This window comes from Monodon monoceros, unplaced genomic scaffold (assembly GCF_005190385.1).
Source record: "Monodon monoceros isolate NGI ecotype Baffin Bay Population unplaced genomic scaffold, NGI_Narwhal_1 Super_Scaffold_22, whole genome shotgun sequence".
NCBI classification, from domain to species: domain Eukaryota; kingdom Metazoa; phylum Chordata; class Mammalia; order Artiodactyla; family Monodontidae; genus Monodon; species Monodon monoceros.
Window position 1 is genome coordinate 17,560,021 of NW_021703779.1, and position 27,449 is coordinate 17,587,469.

At 37.6% G+C, this 27,449-nt stretch overlaps 1 protein-coding gene across 11 annotated transcripts in view; it reads right to left on the reverse strand.

Moving 5' to 3' along the window:
- The window catches only part of RPS6KA3 (ribosomal protein S6 kinase A3), a 110,632-nt gene that overhangs the window by 44,308 nt on the left and 38,875 nt on the right, over positions 1-27,449 (reverse strand). For 9 of the 11 annotated variants that reach the window (XM_029240327.1, XM_029240329.1, XM_029240336.1 and 6 more), the window contains 2 exons: positions 10,115-10,231; positions 4,159-4,240 (listed from right to left, as the gene is read on the reverse strand). In XM_029240327.1, the coding sequence (XP_029096160.1) occupies positions 4,159-4,240; positions 10,115-10,231 (199 nt within the window). Of the gene's footprint in view, positions 1-4,158; positions 4,241-10,114; positions 10,232-18,520; positions 18,619-27,449 lie in introns of those variants that run through there. The other 2 variants (XM_029240335.1, XM_029240333.1) reach the window with 1 other exon arrangement.

The window sequence follows — 27,449 nt, forward strand, 5'->3', positions numbered from 1 at the left end:
TAAATGAGGAAAAGACAGCAAAGAATTCCCAGGAATTTAAGGAAAGACTCTAAACATGAAAAATAGCTATCAAAATAAGTAGAAAAATATAGACCTTATATAGATCCTGATTCAAACAAATTACAAAAAGAAAAATGAATTATAACAATAGGGACAACTGGAAACTTGAGCACTGATCAGATATCTGTATATTAATTTTTCAGGTATAATCATAGAATTGTATTATTTCAAGAGGCTTTATCTTTTAGGGATACATACTAAAATATTTATGGAAGAAATTATACAATGTCTGGGATTTGCTTCAAAATATCAAAAGAGGGGAAGGGAGAGAACACAGATAAAAAAAGATTGATTATGAGTTGATAAATGTTGAAGGAAAAAGAAGGGTATATGGGGCTTCTCTATATTTTCTGTTTCTTTCTGTAGATGTTTGACATTTACCATAATAAAAAGTTTTTAAAAATGTAAAAATTAGGGCTTCCCTGGTGGCGCAGTGGTTGAGAGTCCGCCTGCTGATGCAGGAGACACGGGTTCGTGCCCTGGTTCGGGAGGATCCCACGTGCCGCGGAGCGGCTGGGCCCATGAGCCATGGCTGCTGGGCCTGCGCGTCCGGAGCCTGTGCTCCGCGGCGGGAGGGGCCACAACGGTGAGAGGCCCGCGTACCGCAAAAAAAAAAAAAAAAAAAAGCAATAATGAGAGAACAAGGAAAATCTAGGAAATTAAAAATAATGGTAGAAACAAGAAGTTAATAGAAGGGTTGGAAGATAGATGATAAAATTTCCTAGGAAGCAGGAAAAAAAAAAGACAAAAATGGAAAATAGGATGGAAAAAAAATAAAAATTAGGCAACGACCCAGGAGGTTCAAAATATCCAAAGAGTAGCAGTTATAAAATGGAGAAGAAATGACAAAATACTTTCCCAGAACTGAAGAAATGAGTTTCTAGATTGAAAGAGACCACCCCATATCTGGTATGATGAATTTTAAAAATCCACACTAAAGAAATACCATTATACAAATTTCAGAACACCAGGGATAAAGAGTAGCTTGATTCTAAAGACTTCTAAGGAGGAAAAGCAGCTTATACACAAAGGACTGGGAACCATAATGGTAATAAATTTCATAACTGCAACACAGGAAACTGGAAGACAATGGAAACAATGCCTTCAAATATCTGAGGGAAAATTATTTCTGATCTAGAATTTTACATCCAGTCAAATTATAAATTAAGTGAGGGGCAGAATAAAGGCATTTTCAGACATGTAGTTACAAAAAATTTACCATCCATTCAGCCTTTCTAAAGTAGCTACTAGAAGATGTGTTTCACCAAAACTAGAAAGTAAACTGAGAAAAAGGTAGGTACAGAATTTAGGAAAGGAGATCTAATACAGCAAAGATGTGAAGGATATGTGACTTCAGTACAGGAACAATTTGTATAAAGCATTATGAAAACATTACTAGGAGGACATGAAAAGGGAAACTGTGTGTAAGAGAACTAAATCCTAATCTTCCATGGTAGGAAGTCAAAAGATTATGTCTCCAAATGAAAACAATCAAAGAATTACAATATAAGAATATTGAATGTGGAGGTAAAAGGCAGAAGCAGCAGCTAAAGAGATGGAAGTCATTGTCTCTGGGGGTCAAGAACTGGGATAGGGAGAAGGGTAGGAAAAGCACTGCTATTTTATAAGACTCTATACACATATTACTTTGATAAAAATAAAAATAAAATTTAAGAACACACCAGCAGTCTATAATTCCAATATGTCAAGTAGCTTCACTTTTCTATGGTCTCTTATATCGCTAGCATCTATATAATTTTACATACTTGTGGTAGCCAAATTCGTTATAATGTTCACTTACAAATTTTTGTTACATTCATTTTTATGATTATATTTGAAATATTTCATTTAAATAATATTCTATTAAGTGGTATACCATACTTTTCTAAACATTGAATATTTATAAGATTTCTAAATTCTCGATATTCTAAATAATGTTGCAATGAAAATTTTCAAGTACACAAAATCCTTCTTTGAGATTATTTCCTTAGGTTACTTTAGCAGCAATAATGGCTCGCTGTACTTATTGCAAAACCGCTTTCTAACTTATGTTGCCATTATATGAAATAACTCATTATTTTATATGCATTTATCAGAAAACTGGGACATTTCCCCAAATGTTATTTATTTTATCCCCTTGCATAAAAATGTATTCTAAAACCCTTTAGGTGGAGGTTGTAAAGTTATTTCTTAGGAACTCCTAACTCAATCATTCCTTTTACATTTATTAGTTGGAATTCCATTGTAAGGAAGAGCTTTCCCTTGTTCTCCATTAATTTATGGATTAACGCATAGATTCTTTATTCAGTGGGTTGTAACCGATCACTGTCATTAATTATTGCAATGTTTAAACTGTCCTAGATTTGGCCAGTAGGAGCCTTTTAATAAATTCCTTATATATTAATATTTTGTAATATTTGAGGCAAATAATTTCCTGATTTCCTATTTATACTATTTTTCATTGTATAAAAGGCCAAAAGTTTTTGTACTGTCAATTTGTTTGTAATTTGTGCTTTGCTCAATATCTCTTCACAAGTTTCCTAGGATGTGTTAAGTTGTAAAATTCAGTTAGATTGTTTATTATGGTATATGGTTTAAGAGAAGACTCTAGTTTTTTTGCAGGTTGTTCATGAGTATTTCAAACAACATTTAAAAAATCAGTATTTAATTTCCCATTGTTCTGGCCACCTGCTTTGTCATACAGCACAGCACTTACTCAATATTTTTGCAACAAATACATGAAACTTTAATATATAATACTTTTGTACTGTTTTGTTCCACTGGTTTATATGCCTGTATTATTTTCCCCCAAAACACAATGAATTATTACTGCTTTTAATAAGCCTTAAACCGGATAAAACTTGTTCCTTTCTCATTCTTCTTTTTTAGAATACTCTTTGAGGCGTATGTTTTCAAGTGAAATTTTCAATATTTCAAGGAAAATGCAACAGGAATCTTGAGGATATGGAGCTAACTGGATGATTAGAGGAATACTAAGAGTCTTAACAGCCTTCTCTAAAAGGAATTGGGCATGTATTTCCTTTCCCAATATCTTTTAGGTTTCTCAGAGTTCATAGTTTCCTTTACATATACTATGCACAACACAAATCCTGTTATATACATGAAAAAAACTACTTTTGTTGCTTTTGTAAATGAACTCTCAAATAAGTTCCATCTATGCAGCTTTATAACATGGAATTCATGAGTATAAAATTATAAAAGTAGTGATGTAGAGTAGGGCACTGAGGATATAATTTAATTTCCTGGCCCTAGCAAGAATCAAGTAAGTAGTATGCCCAGGGGTGGAGACTGGATAGGAAAGAAAATACATTCAGGAAGGGAGCAAGAGAACAGAGGCAAAGGATGGTGTTTATAGAGGAAGGTGAAATTTCTTGAAACGATGATAACATCCAGTGTGAGTTACTAATTGGGAAAAATAACATCAGAAATAATAAGTGATCATCACAGATATTCCTTCCAGAATATTTCAAAACCTTTAGAAAATACAGGTATGTTGAAGAGGAAAAAAAGAGATGTCAGGAATCAACACACAAAATAATTAGAGGTTATGTGGTAAAATAACTGATACTACTTTAAAAAAGGAAGATCTAAGTATTTAAAAATCTATGTACAATTTTTTCTAAGTGACTGTTTACCTATAAGGGCCAAATCTGACATTAGATTTTTCAAAATCAGAGGCTTAGAATAAAAACTTATTTGGAGACCAGAAGTCAAAATGATAAAGTCCTTAGAATAAAAGCTATTTTGCATCATAAATCAGTAAGTTTTCAAGACATTGAAATAATAATATGAACTGGAAGATGCATCAAACCTAGTTTTAAAATTCTAAACTTCTACTTGCCTAAAGCCCAAGAAGAATTTATAATACTTCTTTTAAAGCATGGCAACTCCCATTCTCACTAGTCATATGATTCCTAGCCTTGTAGGAAAAATCCACTAAAAGAAAGTCTAAATTTAAAGACAGTAACGGAAACAGATTCTGAATTTAAGTAACTGGCCTAGGAGTCACATGAGACCTATTCAGATTTTTCAGTTTGTTCATACTATGCGAACACTACAAATAGCAGTAGCACTTACCTTTCAATGTGGCCTTCTTCAGTACTTTCATGGCGTAAAGCTGTCTAGCATCAGAGCCTGAGATTTTTTTGACTAAGAAAACCTGTATTTAAATAAGAGAAAATAAGTCTTACAAAGTATCATAAACTATACTATTGCTAAAATAAGACCCCCTACTGTAATATAGCTTATTATTAGAAAGATTCTGATACATTAACTATTTTCCTTAAAATATTACCAATTATAAATATAGTGAGTTGTAAACACTGGTTATAACTTTGGGTGTCAATATAAGTGAATACATTTTTTGTTGTTGTTTGCCAATTCCCAAAGGCCATGTAACATGTAAGACAGAAACAAAAATCTTTAAACTATGAAGCAATTAGAGAAAAGTCTAACATGTTTAAAGTATAACACAGGTGGTGATTGCTCTGCTTCTAACAAAACAAAAATTCTGATTCCATAAAAACTGTTATACAGAAGTTCCCCTTGACCACAATTTTCTGTTGATTCAATTCTGTTGACGGATAGTCTTGTCTATGTATGAAAACTCCACAATTTCTCATTGCGGGGCAGAACAATTTATTTTTATTTTTTAATTTTAGTATAGATGATTTACAATGCTGTGTTAGTTTCTGGTGTACAGCAAAGTGATTCAGTTTTATATATATATATATATATATATATAGTTATATATATATATAAATATATATATAAATATATATATGTCCTTTTCCCTATACAGTAGGACCTTGTTGTTTATCTATTTTATATACAGCAGTTTGTATCTGCTAATCCCAAACTCCTAATCTATCCCTCCTTCATCCTCTTTCCCCTTTCGTAACCACAAGTCTGTTCTCTATATCTGTGAGTGTGTTTTTGTTTCGTAGATATGTTGATTTGTGTCATATTTTAGATTCCACATACAAGTGATATAATAAGGTATTTGTCTTTGTCTTCCTGACTTCACTCAGTGTGACAATCTCTAGGTCCATCCATGTTGCTGCAAATGGCATTATTTTATTCTTTTTTATGGCTGGGTAGTATTCCATTGTATATATGCACCACACCTTCTTTATCAATTCATCTCTTAATGGACATTTAGGTTGCTTCCGTGTCTTGGCTATTGTAAATAGTGTTATGAACACTGGGGTGCATGCATCTTTTCGAATTAGAGTTTTCTCCAGATATATGCCCAGGAGTGAGATTGCTGGATCATATGGCAACTCTATTTTTAGTTTTTTAAGGAACCTCCATACTGTTTTCCATAGTGGCTACACCAATTTACATTCCCACCAATAGTGTAGGAGGGTTCCCTTTTCTGCACATCCTCTCCAGCATTTGTTATTTGTAGGCTTTTTAATGATGGCCATTCTGACTGGTGAGAGGTGATACCTCACTGGAGTTTTGATTTGGGCAAAACAATTTAAAACACTTATACTGAAGAAATTTACTCACAACTATTTAATGTAAATTAAGTCGGAACCCTGCCTCCCCATCTTTTAAAAATCAAATATACACATATACCTAAATATTAAGAATACAATTCCCAGGGGAATTCCCTGGCGGTCCAGTGATGGGACGCTATTGCACTGCCACTGCAGGAGGGGTGCGGGTTCGATCCCTGGTTGGGGAACTAAGACCCCGCAGGCCGTGTGGTGTGGAAAAAAAAAAAAAAAAAAAAAAGCAAGCAACCCCCAGGTATGTTACTGAGTATCTTGATTTTCCAAATATTTTTGGCTGTTTTCAAAATATAGTGTGGGATTTACGCAAAATGAATAAAGTCTGCTCTAAATAACTCACGGTCATGCTATAACTTGTCTAATACAATACCAAACTATCAATAAATCCCCTCTACTCATTTTGACCATTAGTTTCATGATCTTTTCCAGCAAACCTTTACACAGACTTGCTAAATGGACCTGAATTTCAACTTTTTTTCTCCTACCCATTCTTTCCTAGCAGTGCTACTGAGCTGCCACAGATGGTAAGAAGAGACTCAATTACAATCAAGAATTAACTCTAGGGTCAGCTCTCTATTACCTGCATTAGCACACTAGGCTATTAGCACAAAATAAAAAAATGATTCATTCAACTGATTCTAGGGCAAGGAAGAGTTCCTCACTTCGAGAAATTGTGCCAAAGACAATGGTCAGTGACCTCACGTCCAGTGAAAAGTGCCACAATGTGCACAGAAACCCTGATGCAGGGTGTGTTTCTCTCCCCAAATTACACCCATTGTCCCCCTTCACCGTGGCCCATGGTGAAACTTCCTTTTAGCCAGTTAGCAGTGAGCCAACCTAGGGAGCGAAAAGTGTATTCTCAATCAGGGTTGTTCCTAAGATGGAATGATGTTTAAAAATTAAAGGCAATCAGAGATTATGAATATTTTTGAACTGAAATAAATTCTAACTAGGTGGGGATAATTAGGATTTACCCGATATTTACTATTCATTCATTCTTAAGATTCCCTAATCAAGCTTCTTCGTACTATTCTACAAGAAAAATTCTCCTCATGGGTTCAAACTTTCTTCATCCTACTTTGAAAGCACCCTCTTGATACTTTTCAGCACATCTTAGTTTTTGCAAAGGACCTTCACAAGCATTTGTAATGCATCATCGTGATAATTTTGGGAGGCAGGCCTACTAAGCAATGCCTATTTTATAGCTAGGGCTTTGAGATGTTAAATAATTAACGCAGTGTCACAGTGGAGGTATTGGGATAAGAATCGGGCCAGCCACCCAGTTCTGTGCTTCTGCTCAGGGCACTCAATCTGTTGCCTCTAGCTGGTCACCAGTCAAGCGCAGCAGGAGCAGCAGCAGTCCCAGATGCCATCAGATCTTCCCCCACCAGCATTTCTGACTTTTCGGATCCCTCATGAAGCTATTCTAGGCTGTGACAGGTCATCCCTGTTTCCTTGGCTGAGACTGGCTTTTGAGGATGAGTAAGAAAGGAGACGCCCTATTTTTAATGTTTGCTATTTATAGTAAGGTATTTAAGTTACTTTTAAAGAAATAAAGCGAGAAGCATGCTAACTCCTGGAAACTTCAATATTATGTTCCCTGAAAATATAATGTGTAGAAATAAATCCATCTATTTTGGTTTATCCATAACAAATTGCATGATAATACAATCTCATAGCAGATATTATGTGCTTGGCCTTATATCATTTAATTCTTACTACTACCCTATGAGGGCAGGACTATTATTTACTCATTAATTCTTTCCAGAACTATATGTTAGGTACCGTGCTACTGGTTCCATGCTGAGACATGGTTCAAGGCATACATGGCCCCTGCACTCATGGAACATATAGTCTAGTGGGGGAGACAGCCAATAAACAAATAATTACACAAACAAAAAACTGCAACTGTGGTTAGTGCTGTGAAGATGAGGTATGTAATGTTCTGAGACGGTAAAAATAGACAAATATGACCTAGGTCAGGATGGCTGGGAAGACTTCTTTGAGATCCTAAGCTTAAGAGGAGCCAACCAGAGGAGGAAGGGATGGGGGTGGGGCAGTGTTTTTCAGGCAGAGGGAACAGCATGTGCAAAAGGCTTTTGCTTATGGATTAAAAAAGAAGGCCAATGTGGCCAGAACACAGGCAGTGAAAAGTATATAAACTGATGTTGATGAGGTAGCTAGGGGGCAGACTGAGGGGCTCCTCAGCCTTCCTAAGAATTTGTCTTTCTCCTAAAAGCAAAGGGAGGCCTCTAAAGGGTTAAGTGGATGGAGTATAAGACTAGCTCTTGTTGGCTGTCATGTATTGATAAATAAAGGTTTGAGGCAAAAATAAATTTGGGAAGCCCAAGGTAGGAGCCTCCTTCAATAGGCCAGGGAGAAATGGTGGTGGCACAGACTGGAGAAGTGGCAGGGAGAAGAAGAGAACAGGCATGATTTGAGAAATCTTCACTAAATCAGCAGAACTTGTCAATGGATCAGATTGGTGGGGGTGGGGGGAGAGGGAAGGGCGGGGAGGACTAGAAGGATATGTCAAGAATGCCTCTCAAGTTTCTGGCTTGCTTAACCAGAAGTCATTCATAGTAATAGAGAAAAATGAAATAGAGGTTTGGGGGTTAGGGGAAAATCATGAGTTTGGTCTTAGATATGTTGAGTTTAAACTGACTTTGGGGCATGCAAAGAGAAAAAAATAAGTAGCTGTACATACAGTTCAGAGCTTAGAGTCACAATCTAGATTGGAGATATAAATCTGTTACGTCAGCTGTATGTGGGTTTTGTTAAGATAGTGGGCATAAAGAAATTAATTAGTAGGGAGTATAGAGTGAGAAGGGAGCCTAGAATGGAACCTTGAGAACTTCAATACCTAATGACTGCCTAGAAGAGGAAAATGGGGCTCCAAGAGGTTAAGTAACTTGCTCAAGTGCACACAGCAATTAAGTAGAAAAAACAAAACAAAACTAGAATCCACGTCTGGCTGACCTAGAGCTCAAACTTGCAACCATTATCTTCTTTTGGCTACTTAATCTATATCTGGATTAAAAATATCATTTTGGGCTTGAAAGAGGTTAACAGCTGTAACAGATTACCTATGTTAGCCAAGAATTGCTAAATAGTCCCGTTAAAATACACAAGAGAGCAAAACGGGTGTTGTTTTGAAGCTTGCAAAGCCTATCTTCAAATGCTTCCTCACAGAGAGGTGGCAAGGAAGCACTGCACTGTGAAAGCTGAATGCAATCTCAGAACGTTCCTCTTGCTGAGAAATGGACTAGATAGATCAAGTAGTAGTGATTATAATGCTGTACTTCTCAAAATGGAGTACAGGAAGCGCTCCTGAGATATGCAGCAGGGGGACAAGGAATACTTGAAAAATGATAAAGATGTTGCAATTTTAGTTGGTGGATTTGGGAAATAGTTGAGAAATATTTTTGGATATTAAAAACAGACACAGAGGGGCTTCCCTGGTGGCGCAGTGGTTGAGAATCTGTCTGCTAATGCAGGGGACACGGGTTCGAGCCCTGGTCTGGGAGGATCCCACATGCCAGGGAGCAACTGGGCCCGTGAGTCACAACTACTGAGCCTGAGCGTCTGGAGCCTGTGCTCCGCAACAAGAGAGGCCGCGACAGTGAGAGGCCCGCACACCGCGATGAAGAGTGGCCCCCGCTCGCCGCAACTACAGAAAGTCCTCGCACAGAAACGAAGACCCAACACAGCCATAAATAAATTAATTAATTAATTAAAAAAAAAACAAAAACCAGACACAGATATCACTGAATAGAATGCAGCCTTTGAGTTCATTTTAAAGACAAGCTATAAGTCCCCCAAATTTCGTACATGTAGTGGTAACCCCCCACCCTATTTCCTTGGGAGTACCTATTTGCTTTCTGCTGGTATTAGGGGTACTCTGGAGGAAAGACTGAGATGCACTGTTATAATGTATTGTAAGATCACCTTCCGATTCTACATGAAGACTCAAAATGAGGCCAGTGTGTCACGGGAACATTTTGTGATTTTTTAATCATTCAGGAAGTGCAATTAGGGCTTCCCTGGTGGCGCAGTGGTTGAGAGTCCACCTGCCAATGCAGGGGACACGGGTTCGTGCCCCGGTCCAGGAAGATCCCACATGCCGCGGAGCGGCTGGGCCCGTGAGCCATGGCCGCTGAGCCTGCGCGTCCGGAGCCTGTGCTCCGCAACGGGAGAGGCCACAACAGTGAGAGGCACGCGTACCGCAAAAAAAAAGAAAAAAAAAAAGAAGTGCAATTAGAGACGTCATGTAGTCTTGAAGATAAGATGAATATGAAGTGAACACTGCCAAGTTATGAAAGTTCCCATTGTACTTCTGAATGACTTTATTCACTTTGTCACACTTATTGATAGTGAGAATTGTAAAAACACAGAAAATACTGCATTGTAGGGAGATCAGTAGTATTTCATAAAATATTTCTGTTCCCCATTTGTATGAAATATACATGAATTCCAAAAAGCAACTTTTTAAAAAGCACATATTCATGGCTTACCTTTCCAAATGATCCCTGCCCTAGTACTTTTAAAAGTTCAAACTGGGAAGGATCTGCCTTTTCATGTCCTTCCTTTACATGATGTGTGATTGCAATTTCTTTGATACTGCCTTCTTCCTGTTGATGCAAATATAAGGGGATAAAACAGAGTTAGAGCTACTTCCTCTGGCTATAACTCAAGCAATGTAAATTTATTGTATCATATTAGACATCCTCAAATTAACATACACAAACCACCTTTACTGACCCACCAAGTAAAAAGAGAACACATGCCAAGCAAATATACTTTCAAGTTAAATGTCAGAGAAAGAATAATACCAGCCAACCACATAGGCCAGTTTAACCTCTACATAACATTAGTTCTGAATACTTTCAAGTCTTCACTCTTCCTATTGGAGATAATCAGAATGATTAGTTTCATGGGGTGAGGGCAGAGTGTGTAAAGAAGACTGAAAACAGATCAGAGTAATCTGGTGTGCTCTGATATGTGACTGTATTAGGTAGAACCAACACTAAACACAACAAAACCTGATTATTGGGGAGAGGGGCTGAAAAATATTCCAGGGTCAACGTGGAGATTTCTACCCTCAGCAAGGCCGTTTGAATTAGCCTGCTGAAGTTTACTGTGTTTGAAATATCTAAGTTACTTTCTGTTTCTAGGACTACCTGAGATCTGAGATGGGAGAAAGGAATAACTCTAAAACACAAAATCAAAAAAGATTTAACATTTGGATGGAGGATTAGACAGAAAAAACATGTTCAGCATGATGGAAAAGTAGAAGGTCTTAGAGTTAAGAGAAGGATACTTAAAGAATGTGGATGCTTTACTATACCTGAGAGAAGGTGTCAGAAGAGAAAGGTTGAAAATACATGTAAGTAAACATAGAATTTCAATTACTTAATTACCCTGAGATCAGCAGATTAAGTACACCTTATTTATTCAATAATCAAGACATGTACTTTATCAGCCCAAAACTACAACAATAAAACAAAACCCAACAAAACAAGAAACATAAGCCTGTCAAAGACTATCTTTTCTTTTTTTTTGCCTATAATGTTTTTTCTAGGGCATACGTACTATGAGTAGAATCTAAATGTGTTATACAAACATAAATAATTCATTATTTTTATTACCATTGTATTCCATATAAATGCTTGAACTCAACTAACATTCTCTGAGACACAGAAGGCTGGCAATATAAGGAATTACAAAGATTTCTCAAAAAGATATATCAAGGATATCCAAATGTGGTAGCTTTTGAAAATGAGTAGTAAAAGGAAAAAAAGCTCCTATAAGAGAACAAAAAAGAAATCCAGGCCCACCAATTTACTCTGTAAGACAGAAGCTGTAGTTTGTAGAATGTTCTACTACTAAGGCAGCTTAATCATTTTGGACTTTCCTGGAACTTTGACAACAATAATAAAACAATCCCCTAATATGGCTTAGTCTTTTATTTTGTAATTCCATATGTATCATCTCATTTAATTCTCACAATGATCCTATGCAATAGGCATTAGGGTAGAATCAAACATTAGCTGACTCCTTCCTGGGCACCCCTTCTCTCCAAATGAGACCAATGTGTACAAGGTCTTGAGAGTGATAGCTGTTCCTAGGCGCATTAGGAAAGAAAGGAAGCAAATTACCAAATTCTTTAAAAAAATAAAATAAAAAAAATTTCAAAGAACAATGTATATGTGGGATTGATTAAGTAAGAAAGATTCACATTAAAATCCAGCAAATATTTAAACACCTAACATGTATCAAGCCCGGGTGAGGTGTTTTTTCACCTTTTCTATTTATGCTTCATGCAAATCTTTGACTACGTATCAGTATTAGAGAGGGCTAATGATAACACAGAGTATACCCCAAAGCAAGCAAAAACATTTCAGAACTCTCTACAGACTCCCCCATTCACCATTAGAAATTTTAAAGGTAAAATGGTCTGAATATTCTACAGTCTGAAGTTTAAAGAGATCAAGTAAAGATCACAAACTAGTAACTGGCAGACTTAGGGCCCAATTCCAGGTTTTCTGACTTCTAACAACTTCTAAAACAAGGATCTTAGCATTACACCACACTGAGACTGTCATGAGGCTCTTGGTGGTGCCCCATCCAAGATCAATGACAGGAACATACAGACTTATTCCCCTGGCCTTTGTAACTGGTCTGTATCTCTTCGGTCAGTTAGCTAAACTGATTAGTGAAGTGGTCTCTGAACTTTTGGTAGTACACCATTATTAATAAAAAAAAATAGCATATACCCAATATTTGTATACTTATTGGCTTATATATACTTTTTGTATTACTAAATTATATATATACTTATAAATTATATACTTATAAATTATATACTTTTTGTATTACTAAATTATATACATTATACATGGAAATGAAACTATAAAGAAGTTCTCCTCTTTCTTTTCTGTACCCTAAAGTGCTGTCACATCAAACTTTGAAGACTAATGGATAACAGACTTGAACTCATGAGGCTAAGTTCATGGGTTGGATTCCAGCATGTGCCAGTGTGCCTCCTGTGGGAAAAACGAACTGTTCAAGAGCCTAACTGAAATCTAATGGCTATTTACGCCCTTATATCATGACACTGTGAAGAACTATACCCTGTAATGTTCTATATATTTTACCACTTTTCTTTCTTGGGTTAAGTGGGATGTAATTTATTAGGCTGCAACATTATTTCATCTTATATTTCATAGCAAATACCTACTACAATTGTCTGTCACAAATAAAGATGCAACATAGGCAAGGAAGGACTACTGAATTATAACCGTTCTGCATTTTGTCACAGGCATACAGCATCAAGCCTTACTCTCACAGTGTGAGCTACAATCAGGCCATGGATCTCAAAATAAACAGCAGTTACTATTCAAGAAAGATTTCATCTTTGATGACTATCCTTCCTTTCATGTCAAAAAATTACTAAAAAATGTAGAGTCTCCCTTTGATCCCTTCATTCAATAAACACACTTAAGCACCTATTATGTATCAAGCATGGTTCTGGGAATACCTTTCATTCTATTTCCAGTAACATCGTCCTGCTGTAATCCTTCATTACCTTTCCTGTAGGAAACTGAAACTAGCTTGGTCACTCCTAATGCCCCTTTCTGCCACTGCCACTCCAATCCATCCTCCTGACAAATTCATTTTCTGAAAGTAGACAGCTCCAGTTACATGCCCAGACTGCTCAAAAACTCCTCCAAGTTCTTCCAAATTAAATGCACTGCTTTACCTTGGCATTGGAGGCCGCCTACAATATGGTCTCAACCTGCTTTTCTGGTATTATTTCCCAACATTCCCTTACACGTAGCCTTCTGTCAACTTGGGTTATTTCCTGTTCCCTAAATTTTTTGTTTTTAAAGTCAAAGTAATATATGCACATGGGTAATAAATCAAATAGTGGTAGAATAGCTTATGGTGAAAAGCAAGTCTCTTCTCACCCCCATACCTAAGCTTTAAAAAAATTTTAATTCTTTCTGCACTTACTTTGATCATTTCTTAGTTTATTAACTTTAAGACAATACCTATTGATTTAAAAATAAGAAAGATGAGGGACTTACTTATACTATGCCCCTTCCATCCATCACCTTCCTCCCCACTGTTTGATAATTATATTAATTTCACATAAACTTCTTGTTTTTTCTATAAGTTTTAAACAGAATCCTAATTCTTCACTTTGTAAAAGGAGGGTAATAGTGCCCATACATTCTTTCCCTCAACTTCCCCCCACCTGCTAATAGCTTGTTTTTATTAATATTTAAGGTTATTAATATTAAGAAAGTTAACATTCTCTCCTGTAACCACAACCAACTCCTTCATGCTCTCACTACAGCTTGATTCTAAAAGCTGAAAGCCTATATAAGCAGCAGCATTTTCATGACAATATATTGCTCAAACGCAGGCTAGGAAGTGTATTAAATTTCCTTTCATATGGGCCCCTAACAGTGACTTGTGGGACAATCCAAGGGGACTTTAAGTCTTAGATTTTTACCATACTTTCCATTCTTCTGAGAGCCCTCTCTTACCCTCCCATCAGGATGGGTTGTTCTCAAGGCCTTGCTGCGTAGATATTATCTCGGGATATATCTTCAGTGCTTTCCTGGTTGAATCCACTATTTTCAGTTTCCCATGTCTCTTTCTTAGACTACTCCCTTGTAACTTCCTAAGAAAGGTGATGTGGAAGAAAACTTTCTGGATCTTGCACATCTGAAAATGTCTCTATTTTGTCTTCACATGTGTATAATTTGGCTTGCTACCAAATTCTAGAATAAAAATAATCTTGCTCAAGAATGTTGGCGCCATTCGTCCACTGTCTTCTAGCAGTCAGCACTGCTGATGAGCTGGATGATGCTAGCCTGATATACACTTTTTGGTGCGTGACCTGGTTTTTCTTTCTGGAAACTTTAAGAATTTTCTGTCCTTGTATTTCTGAAATTCCACACTAAGTGAGATAAATATGGTCTCCTTTCCTTCCTTATAAAGGTGAACCTTTATAATCTAAAGACGTGAATTCTTTACCTCTGGAGGAATTCTGACATTTCTTTGATAATTTCCTTCCATCCACTCTTCAGGGTTTCTCTTTTTGCAGCAACTCTATTAGCTGGATACTGTATGTCTGGAATTTAATTTTCATCTTTTTTTCTCCTATTTTCTGTCTCTTTTCTGAGAGACATCCTTGACTTTATTTTCCCACCCCCATACTGAATTTTTTATCCTGGCAAATCTTATTTTAAAATAAATCTTCAAGTGCTTCTTTTCTCAATATTTCTTTTTTTTTTTAAATAGCACCTTCCTCCACTCCCTACCTCTTCCTCCCCAAAATGGATGCAATCATTCCAAACCTCCTTGAGGATAGTAACTAGACTTTTAAAAATCTTTTTTCTAAATTGGGATGCAGAGGATACAAAAAATGTTCTTGGGGGTGGAGAGAAAAGATCAATGCCTATGGCCCAAGTTGCAAAAACTTGCAAAAACTATCCCCAACACATTTTTCTGCTCCTTCCCAGTTGAAATTTTTACTAATCATATCAGCAAGCCATTTTCTATCTACTTTTATGTATATGTGAAGTCACAGTAGCATAATAGGCACAATATCCTTGGTTGGTATCTTGATCCCCAAATTGTGCTTTATGTCACCAGTCTTTCCAAGTTATGGGACCATGAATATTTTCGAAATGAATTTGAGGTTCAATTAGGACATAATACTAATGCTTGGGCAATCTTGGACAACAGACAGGAAAGCAACAATGTGCCCTTCTAGCTCATACCTGGAATCCAATGAGATGGATGCAGAGAGGGATATCAAATTTCTGAAGACATTGATAACCAAGGACAGACTGATATTTGCATGTGACAAACCTACCTTAGGTCACTAAATCACCTGTTACTGAAATAAATCTGTCACATGACAACACAGAACTACAGTCTGATAGTTTGTAAAGTTGTGTTTTTGCCTGTAAGTATACAGTGAAGCAACTGTAATTTTATGGAAAAAGAATTTTATCAATGAAGTAGAGCAGAGATGTAAGTTATATCCATTATAATTACTCTGTGAAGCTAACGTTTTTACATTTTCTGGCACAACTGTACTTGAACTGATACATGGATACCTGCCCAGTCATTACCACAAAAACTTATTTTGTGTATTTTTAAAAGTCATAAAAAATTCCATGTTTTTATTTTTACAAAGTCTACGTTTATCTGCTAGATAAAGGTCTACCTGTAGGCAAAATTGTGAAGCTGCCAGCTGGTCTACATCACAACCCTGTATCCTTCATCTACACTCCCAGCACTTTCAGACATTTGGTACTCACAGTTGCCAAACTCAGAGGTGTTCAATACTCTCAAGCTATGAATGGGAATTCATTCGTTCATCTATTTAAACATTTATTTATTGAACACCTAATACATGCCAGGCACTCTTCTAGCTGTCTGAGATATACAATAAATGAAACAGACCAAAATCTTTGCTGTTTTGGGGAGAGACCTAATAATAATAATAATAATAATAATAAGGCTCTTGTACTTTTGCTTCTTCCTGACTGCCTGGTCCTGATGGAAGTGTTTCTGATCTATGACATATTCTCTTAGGCTCTTTCCTTTTTGTTAGATGGCAATTCAGATTATGGGCCAGGTACTGCACTAGGTATTAGCAAAACTACGATACAGAAGAGTATCTGCTCTCTAGGAATTTACCTAGGGCTTCAAAGATGTACTATTGGGAAAATACTTGTTGAGATATGACCCTGATAAAACAAAGTCAGTTCAGTTAAAAAATATCTATAGGACTTCCCTGGTGGTGCAGTGATTAGGAATCCGCCTGCCAATGCAGGGGACACGGGTTCAATCCCTGCTCCGGGAAGATCCCACATGCCGCGGAGCAACTAAGCCCATGCACCACAACTACTGAGCCTGAGCTCTAGAGCCCGCGAGCCACAACTACTGAGCCCGTGTGCCACAACTACTGAAGCCCGCGCACCTAGAGCCCATGCTCCGCAACAAAAGAAGCCACCGCAATGAGAAGCCCGTGCACCGCGACGAAGAGTAGCCCCCGCTCGCCGCAACTACAGAAAGCCCGCGTGCAGCAACGAAGACCCAACATAGCCAAAAATTAAAAAACAGAAAAACAAAAAAACCCTATAATTTTAGGAATTTGTAAAGAGTATCATTTTAAACATCACAGAAAAATGGCAGAAGAAAATTCATGGACAGGTGGATCTTTTGTTGTTCCTCCAGTCACAGAGAAAGCCACCTCATTTGTTTCCCAGGACCAACAAAAGGTTGATAGGTTCCATCTTAAATGGTCTTTGAGGTTCACCCCTTACTGGGAAAAAATTAACGGGAAAAAAATTAACTCAATGTTTCCTTTTCAAGTTGAAAAGGAAAATATAAAATTTTGTTCTTAAAATGTTTTTAAAAAGGATTAAAGAAAAGGGACTGAAACAGACACTGCTTACCTGAGTTATATAAAACCTAATACTGTAACATGCAAATATCAAGAAAACAAACTGGGTGACATTAACTGATTTTAAAGAGTGATTCAACATTTGGCATTATGCCCTGCCTTGTATACATAATTTCCTTTTTCCTCCCCTCCCTTGAGTCAGGAAGTGTGTTCTTAAGGCATTTGTATTTTTTAAATTGTTTTTAATGTCAGAAAATATTGTTGAAGCTCGAAATAAAATATTTAAATATTCCTTAGTAAAAGCCAATAAATAAGTATTTTCTACTCATAGATATGTAACCATTTTTTGGTCTATCATAAAAAAAAGACCCGACAAATGAAATTATAAGATTTTATTTACCTCTTAAATATAATCCAAAAGTAAAATAAAGCATCGCTTTCTATATAGATAATTATAGTTCAATAATATACTTTTTTAATTTGAAAAAGATATGTTAATTTTTTTTTGATGATCAAGATACATAAAAATTATTTGGCTGTGACACAAAATTAGTCTTGTCATTCAAGCTGTGGTGAGAAACCACATTTTAATTTATTCTAGATTACAATTTGACCAAATCCAATTTACTTGATTTGCTAATGCATAATACATTCAGAATTTTTCATTTAGCCAAATTCTTTAAGAGAGTATTCTAGGCCAGCTTCTTGAATCTATGTTTGAGAAAACAGCATTGCTGGTTCTCCAGACTAATATTTTCAATAACTGCTGGAAAGAGCATGAGTTTTCTCCCAATTGGGAATCCCGATGAACAAATTTAATTCTCTTTAAAGAGCAGCAGGATAGCACAATTCTCATGGCAAAATATCAAGTTGATTTTCGCAGGATTTTAGATTAAATACAATACAAATTATCATTCACTAAGCACATTTTAACAAAGTTATGCTTTGAAAAGTGTGCCTACTGTAAGATAAAATTACTTGCTTAAAGCTAAATATAATTGATTAAAAACTTCAAAGTTTTTAAAGAACCAATTTCAACAAAAATCTGTTTTTAAGTTCTTGACTGTTTAAAATAACACACTCTCCTACTCATCAAAATGTTACTTACATTATTATTACATAGTAATCTCCTAAATATTAGCAGGTTCACAATTTTGTTCACGCCTAGTTCAATACTGAGAGTTACAGTCATCTGTTTTATTATACAAAATTACAAACACTAACAAAATTAAAAATTACTTTAGCACTAAAAAGGCAATGTAAAATAAGTTTACAAAATACACAGAGTTGAAATATATAATACAAATAGCTGGCTTAATTTTAGTAAATAGAAATATTATTCTTTAAATGTTCTATAAGAACTGGTTTTGAATTTTGAAAAGCTTCTTAAAAGAACATATAAAGTGAAATAATTGTTTAATTAGTATAATTATACTTAGCTCTAACCGAAACATTTTAGTCTCTAAAGAAGTTGAACAAAGCTTACCTGTATAGAGCGAACACGAAAAGACAGAAATTTAAACATGGCTATGAAACCATGATGGTGATAATTTCTAACGGTAAAACTTAAGTTAGAAAGGGAAGGCCAAGCCCCTGCAAAGTTTTCCCCTACCAGCTGTTCCGGCAATTAGAAAATTTCCTGTCAGGCGGGTCCTGAAATGCTAGAGAAAGAGGCCTGACAATTTTCCTGTGGTAAAAGAAAGGAGAAACGTAATGGCGAGGGCACTAATGTAGCTGATAGGTAGAGAGGCCAGAACAGGAAACCAAAACAGATTTGCTGATAGCAAAATCCTGTTGAAATGTTCGTACTCCTGGTTCCCAGAAATCCAGACAATTTTCACAACCCGTGAAACGAACATTATTTTATTTCAGAATCCTGAGATATGCTGGCATTTCTTAACTATACGACACTTTAAAAGCAACTGAAACTAGTCAGCACAATTAAAATAACAAGTCATCAATTCTCATGTGAAATTTTACCCTTCGTAATGTTTATACACACACTCCAAAGGACAGTTTCAAGACTATTTTAAGGTTATATATAGACATGTCATGGGTGTTCCCTGTCAATGAGGAAGAGTTTCCGAACTATGGGAAGAAAATGACAAGAAGCTTTTTGATTGTGATGTAAGGACAAATTCTTCTGTCTTCAATGAAAGTGAATTACATATAAATTCACAATGGTTATAAACATCAATTATCAACCAGGTTAAAGACGTCAAGGCCCACAGTTAAAACTCACATTCCTAGCTGATAAAATCTAAATTAAAAAAAAGTCCACTCCCTGGGCTATTAGTGAGCAAAAGGAACATTTACTGAAGAAGTCAACCTGGAAAAGGAGGGGTCAAGCTACCAGACAATCCCTTACTCCATTTCATCCTCTAATAGCTTCCAGAAGTTATTCTAAGGTATTTTTGCTTTGGGAAATATTTTTGAAAGTATGCCAGTATTCAGAACATGATCACTGAGATAGCGGCATTTAAACAAAACCAAAGGACAGAAGCATCGAGAGCTGTGGGAAAATACTTTACTTAATGTACACAATCTATGTGGAGCCAATAAAAACCGCAAATGTTAATCTACATACCCTATACGAATTTAATAAAATCACTGAATTTTCAAAACCTGAAGAGCCTCTAAAAATCACCAAGCTTGCTCCAAGCTTGAAGGAACTATGATCAAGGCAGGGACATATTTGATGACGGAGCTATCTATCATGGGAGCTCAGTGCTGCTGTCCTGTATTGAGCAAACATTAGAGGGTCCATTAGGTGCTACAGGGTACCATGTGAAAGGCCAGGGCTCTTCCTCCTAGATCAAATTTTTATGGCAATGTTCTATAAATGACCTAATACAAGTTGAAGAATAAAAAAAAAACCTGCTTGGGACTTCCCTGGTGGCACAGTGGTTAAGAATCCACTTGCCAATGCAGGGGACACAGGTTTGACCCCTGGGCCGGGAAGATCGCACATGCCGTGGGGCAACTAAGCCCATGCACCACAACTACTGAGCCTACACTCTAGAGCCCGTGAGCCACGAATGCTGAGCCGACGTGCCACAACTACGGAAGCCCGTGCGCCTACAGCCCATGCTCCGCAACAAGGGAAGCCACCGCAATGAGAAGCCCGCACACCTCCAGGAAGAGTAGCCCCCGCTCGCCGCAACTAGTGAAAGCCTGCACACAGCTACGAAGACCCAATGCAGCCAATAAATAAATAAATAAACAAATAAATAAATTTATTAAACAAAAAGACTGTCAAGAAGAGGCAAACATCATGGTTACTATAGAACCAATTAACGGGTACAAAATAAAACAGGAGTGTCTCTGTACAGAGCAGTCATCAATTTCACTCAAGTAATACTTAAGAACAGAAGCAACCAAATAACCTTTTTTGAATTTGAAGGATTAGTCTAAATTGGCTTTAATGACTAGTGATGCTCAGGTTAACAATTCACATTTTGCTGTGAGTTATGCTTTTTAATACTACCCCTAAAAAATGAAGCAATATTTCAGATATCAAAATCTGAACTAAGTCTCCCTCAGTTGAAATGATACCTTAATTAAAACAGCATGGTACTGCTGTATAAAAGCAGAGTGACAGAAAAGAATGCAACACTTTACATCTGAGGGAGATGTTAGGATATTTGGCTACCTGTTTAGAAAATGCAAGCCGTAAAGGAAAACATTGATATAGATTTGATTATAAAATTCAAAAACTCCTCTATGTCAAAAAGCACCATAAAGTTAAAAGACTAGCTCACACGATTAGAATCCCTTATATACGAGATATCACTAAGCAACTGCTTTACTTGGGTGTTAGCTATCTCCGAACCAGAACGAACCCATATCTCATAAGCAGTTGAAACACTGAAAAATGCCTCAGTGTTCCTTTTGTGTGTGCTCAAATATCCATACCATGTCTAAGTATCAGAGGTATTCCAGGAGTCTTGTCAGGCTTAGAAAAATTTTGGCAGTAAACCCCAGTGTCTACGAGAAATGTTTGGATATTTTGTCAATTTTGTATGAGTACAGAAGGGACACTGCTTATGGCATTTATTAGTATTTAAGCACAACCCATTGTCCCTATCAGATTAAGCTTCAGAACAGGCAAACAGCACATAGGAGGAACTCAAATAATGGCTGCCCAATTAAGTATCATACACTGAAATCTGAAATGGACACTACTTGTGTGGTTGTGCACATGAAACCAGATACTATTGTTGATATTTTCCTGCCTCTAACCTTTTTCCTGCCTCTAACTTTAACTATCTTTAAATTTCTCGTATTAAATTTTCAGCTAGTTTTTCATTTTTGTGTCTTATTGGTTTTATCATTTGCCTTACTACTTGAAGAGTAATTTTATTATAAAAACTATGCATGTCCAGTAAAGAAAACTTAAATAATAAAAAGAAGGAAAACAAAAGAGGGAAAAAATCCTCTATGTTGGTGCTTTCTAGTCTCTGTCTGTATATACGCACATATACACATGGACCATAGTACACATATTATCACTTTTTTTTTCTGTAGAGGGCCAGAAAGTAAATGTTTTTGACTTTGCAGGCCATATTGGTCTCTGTCAACACTGCCACTGCAGCGTGAAGAGGAATGGGTGAGGTTGTGTTCCAATAAAACTTCATTTACGAAAATAGGGGGCAGGTCTCAGGTATAGTTTGCTGACCCCTATTTTCTATTATTAAATCATCCTCAATGCATTATTTCTTTTTATTTTTATTTTTTGCAATACGCGGGCCTCTCACTGCTGCGGCCCCTCCCGCCGCGGAGCACAGGCCCCGGACGCGCAGGCCCAGCGGCCACGGCTCACGGGCCCAGCCGCTCCGCGGCATGTGGGACCCTCCCAGACCGGGGCACGAACCCGCGTCCCCTGCATCGGCAGGCGGACCCCCAACCACTGCGCCACCAGGGAAGCCCCATCCTCAATGCATTATTAATGACTGCAGAGCATTCTACTATATAAATCCCCTATTGTTGGGTATTTGATCTTCTATGTCACTGGGATGTCCCCATCTTTTGTGCACATTCACAATTTATTAGAAATAATTTCTGGAGGTGGCACTGTATTTCTAAAGGTAGAGTATGCAGCATTTTAAAGTTTCTTGATTGTAACGTATTTGCCAAGTTGTCCTCCGGGAAGAACCTAAAAAATAATGAGAGAACCACACCAAGACCTCAGGCAGGGGTAAACTACAACCAGGCAGGGCCAGTCAAGGGCTAAATCTGGTCATGCCCATGTCTATTTACATAAGAGCTCCTGCTGGTTTTTTCCCTACATAATGGCTACAGCTGACTTGAGTAGTTGCCACAGAGCCTAAAATATTTACTACCCAGCCCTTTACAAACAAAGTTTGCTGACTCATGGTCTTGAGTCCTCCAACAGAATGAGCAGCAAATGCAAAAGCCCTGAGATTAGGAATCGGCTTAATGAATTCAAAGCACAAAGGAAAGACCTTGCTGGCTAGAATGTGGTGAACACCAAGGAAAGAGAAGGAAATGGGGAAGTAGGTTCGGGCCACATTAAGCAGGGCCTTACAGACTATCAAGAAGTTTGGATTTGGATTTGAAGCTAACCTTACTCATTTTAGGCAGCGGCATCAATACCAATCTCCCAAACCTGTAAGTCCTTTTGGGCTTTTTCCTTTCTAATGTAACTTCCTTCCCTTCATATTTAATCCATCAATAAATTCTACTGATTTTATCTCTGAGATAAATCTCAAATCTGTCTATTTCTATTTTCTCTGACGCTGTCAGTACAAACCATTATCATCTAGTGCCATCTAACTGGTTTTCCTCCTTCCAAATTTTTCCTGTGCAATCCTTTCTCTTCATGGCAGCCAGAATAATTTTAAAACAGAAATCAGGCTTGGTCGTACCCCCACCTCACATTCTTCAATGGCTTCCCATCCCAGAATAAAACTCAAATTTCTCACAGTCTATGGAACATAAAGCAAGCACTAATAAATGCTACCTTGATTCTGACTTGGGAATATATTCAGTAAATTATTCAAATATGATATCAATATTTGGTTTTAGACATATTTTAATCATGTTAATATCAGACTATTTCCTCTTTACTAAAAGAAGAATGAATATTCAATTTTTAAAAATGTCTTTTTATTATCTATTAATACAAACTTAGTTTCTCTCCTTTGACCTACTGATTTGATAACTCATATCAACAGATGTCCTAATATGCTTGTATTCCTAGGAAAATTCCATTGTTTTAATATAAGTCTGTATTTGATTTGTAAATTTTTTAAAGGATTTTTCTGTCTGTATTCATAAAGTGGCACAGTTTCCTTTTCTGTGTTAACTTTCATTTTCAGGGCTATGATAACTTTATAAAACGGACTAGAAGGTGATACAATTTTTTCCTACGCTTTAGGACAATCTATTTCTTGAAAGTTTCCAAGATTTCTCCTACTGGAGCCTGGGGCCTGGCACTGTAGTGGTGGGGGGACCACTGTAGTGGTGGGGGGACCACTGTAGTGGTGGGAGGTGTGTGGCGGTACGTGTTCTTTAATAACTTAAATTTCTCCCTTGCTATTGGTAAAGTCATAGTTTTTCTATTCCTTCCTAAATATCGTTTAGATTTTCTTAGAAAAGCACATATTTCAGCAAGACTTCCATATCAGTATAGAGATATATTGAGTATACTATTATGTTTTTTAAATAAAATTTAAGGAAAATTTCAAGCATATCTAAAAGTAGACTGACTAGTATAACAAACCCTCATGAACCCACCACTCAACTATAACAATTATCAACTCATGGCCAATCTTGCTTCATATACTCACTTCCCCCCACTCTCATAATTATTTTGAAGCAAATCCTAGACATTATATCATTTCATCTGTAAATATTTCAGTTATTATGATGTTTTAATCTCCTTCCTATCTGTGGTTATATACTGTTTTGCTTTCCTAATGTTGTACATTTGCTTTTTAAATTTTTCCTGTTTTCTAATTCACTGATTTTGGAATTTAAATTTAAATCCTTTCTCTTGCTTTTTTTTTTTTTGCGGTACGCGGGCCTCTAACTGCTGTGGCCTCTCCCGTTGCGGAGCACAGGCTCCGGACGCGCAGGCTCAGCGGCCATGGCTCACGGGCCCAGCCGCTCCGCGGCATGTGGGATCTTCGCGGACCGGGGCACGAACCCGTGTCCCCTGCATCAGCAGGCGGACTCTCAACCACTGCGCCACCAGGGAAGCCCTCTCTTGCTTTTTATGGGTTTACTTTGTAGTTCTTTTTCTAGCTTCTTTCACTGAATCCTTAGTTCCTTTATTTGAATTCTCATTTATTAATAATTTTTTCTTTCAAGTATAATTCTGACAATATCATATAAGGTACTACTATATGCTAAGAACCATGCTTTACATGAAATTACTTCAGTTAACTCTCACCACAATGAGATAAGTAAATACTATTATCTACACTACAGATGAAGAAACTAAGGCTTAGAGAGAAGTTAAGGAACCTGCTGCCCAAGTTCCCACAGTTTGGAAGTGGAAATGGCTGTGATGTTGGTGGGAGCATAGACAGGCAATTCTATCTGGGGAAGGAGCATGTATATGTATGGTCAGTGGCTGACTTAGGTCAGAAGCCAGGAGGTGCTAAACCTTTTGATAAGACCCTGAAGGAAGACAGCTCGATAGAGGGTCCATAGCAGAGTTTCTGAACACTTTTTCTACACCATACGTTATATTTGTCTGGCGAAACCCAAACCTTGGTCAAACCCAATTATCAACCATCTTCATGACTCCATGATGGCTGAACCCTGCTGGAGAAAAATAAACTGCTATAATTAAAGCTTAAAATTAACATGTTCTTAACCAATTCCTTCAGATAGTTTTTTTGTATGAATCAATTTTTCAGATACTGAAGGGTTCAATATCTAAGGATTTCCATTTAAGTACAGGAGAATGATTCTGTAGCACACATCCATCAGTAGATAATGTTATAAAGTGCTATGGTTCTAAGGTTTTAAATCAGAGGTGGGAAATAAGTTTTATGATCATCAACCTGAACCAAATGGTAGTGGCTTCCTAGAGCGCTGAGAGGGGTTGCTTCTAAGGCCCTGTGTCAATGGAAAGCATGCTATATTCGACTCACAATATCTCCCCTGAGCATGACGAGAGGGCGAGGGGGCAGCACCACCGGTGTCCCAGCTGGAATCTTGCAGTAAGCAGCAATACACCCTAGGTGGTATTGCTGGTCACTGTATTCACGCATTTTTTTTCCTGCTTAGCCTGGACTTCTTTTTTTTTTTTTTTTAATAATGTTTTTTCTCTCTTTCTATTTATCTGTTTTTGGTTGCGCTGGGTCTTCGTTGCTGCATGCAGGCTTTCTCTAGTTGCAGCAAGCAGGGGCTACTCTTCATTACAGTGTGCGGGCTTCTCATTGTGGTGGCATCTCTTGTTGTGGACCATGGGCTCTAGGCACGCAGGCTTCAGTAGTTGTGGCACGTGGGCTTCAGTAGTTGTGGCTCATGGGCTCTAGAGTGCAGGCTCAGTAGTTGTGGCGCATGGGCTTAGTTGCTCCGCAGCATGTGGGATCTTCCTGGCCCAGGGCTCGAACCCGTGTCCCCTGCACTAGTAGGTGGATTCTTAACCACTGCGCCACCAGGGAAGCCCTGGAGTTCTTTTTACTTAGTCATTTTTGTCTAAAATGGTTAAATTAAGAGACTCATTTAAGTACAGGAGTTACAACTTTCAATACACCAGTATTTCAGGTTGACTCAATAAACCATTCATACTTCAAGAGAACTTAGATGAATTTTCTTTCTTTCCAATTATGGTTTAGATCAGTCAAATTGAACAAATGGGTATTGTGATAAGTAGACTACAGCAGAGGAGAAGCAAATTTGGATCAGAGGGATCATATGAGTTAGGCAAGCCACGATTTTTTTTAAAAAAGGGGGTATTTTTTTTTAAAGCTCTTAGGGGTGGAGAAAAGGGACACTAGAAATAAAAAATAGCCCTGAAAGAGGGCCAAAAATGTAGTAAAGGAAAACTTACATGCTTGGAAATTTTGCCTATTATACACACACTCTATTTAATGTGACCATGCAGTGCTAATTATCATGCTATTTATTCTCGGAAATATTTTCCTAAGTGGTATATACTTAAATCTACTAAAGCATATCTTCCCCATGCTCTAAGTGCTAAAATATACTCTCAGCTAATGAGAGTTAGATAAATAGACAATACTCTAAACAGTTAGTCAGTATCATTAATGTAACACTCCACAAATGTTCCCTGCCAATGAGCAAGCACTCTACCGTACTTTCCTGTTTTGAGTGGGTTCTTCGCTGACTATTGTCTACTCCTCTAGGGTTTCTCTTTTTTAAAAAAATTTATTTATTAATTTTATTTATTTTTGGCTGCCTTGGGTCTTTGCTGCTGCACACGGGCTTTCTCTAGTTGTGGCGAGCGGGGGCTACTCTTCGTTGTGGTGAACGGGCTTCTCGTTGCGGTGGCTTCTCTTGTTGTGGAGCACAGGCTGTAGGTGCGCGGGCTTCAGTAGTTGGAGCACACAGGCTCAGTAGTTGTGGCACACAGGCCTTAGAGCATGCAGGCTTCAGGAGTTGCAGCGCGTGGGCTCAGTAGTTGCAGCACGCGGGCTCTAGAGCACAGGCTCAGTAGTTGTGGCGCACGGGCTTAGTTGCTCCACGGCATGTGGGATCTTCCCAGACCAGGGATCGAACCCATGCCCCCTGCATTGGCAGGCGGATTCTTAACCAGTGCGCTACCAGGGAAGTCCAGGGCTTCTCTTTCTGTAATTTATTTTGTGTTTAACCCATGATGACTGAAACAGTTATGCAAGTGTATGCTGGACTCACAGCTATGAGTATCATTTTGGATGTTCAAATGCAAGTTTTAAGGGAGCTTGAGGGAAGCTTCAAAGAAATGGAGGAAGCCAGCAGAGAACAGGGAACTGGTGAAATTCCCTGGATATTGTGAAGGCCGTCATACAAATCACTGCTGCCTTAGGGTTACTATATGAACAGTAGCTACGGCATGCATAGAAGTTGGAAGAAACTACCGCTAAAGGCCCATGAGGAGATTTGAAAAGAATGGGGCACTGCTGGTGTACTCCCGCCTGGGACCTTTACAGGGGTGCTGCTCTTTAACTTGGCATCCAAAGTCATCTACAGTCATCTCCATTTTATCTTTTTAAACCATTTTTACCACTACTACTTTTAACAAGCTTTCTCCAATTCTTTTTTAAAATTAATTTATTGTTTATTTTTTGGCTGCATTGTGTCTTTGTTGCTGCGTGCAGCTGTCTCTAGTTGCAGCGAGCAGAGGCTACTCTTTATTGCGGTGCGCGGGCTTCTCATTGTGGTGGCTTCTCTTGTTGCGGAGCTCAGGCTCTAGGCACGTGGGCTTCACTAGTTGT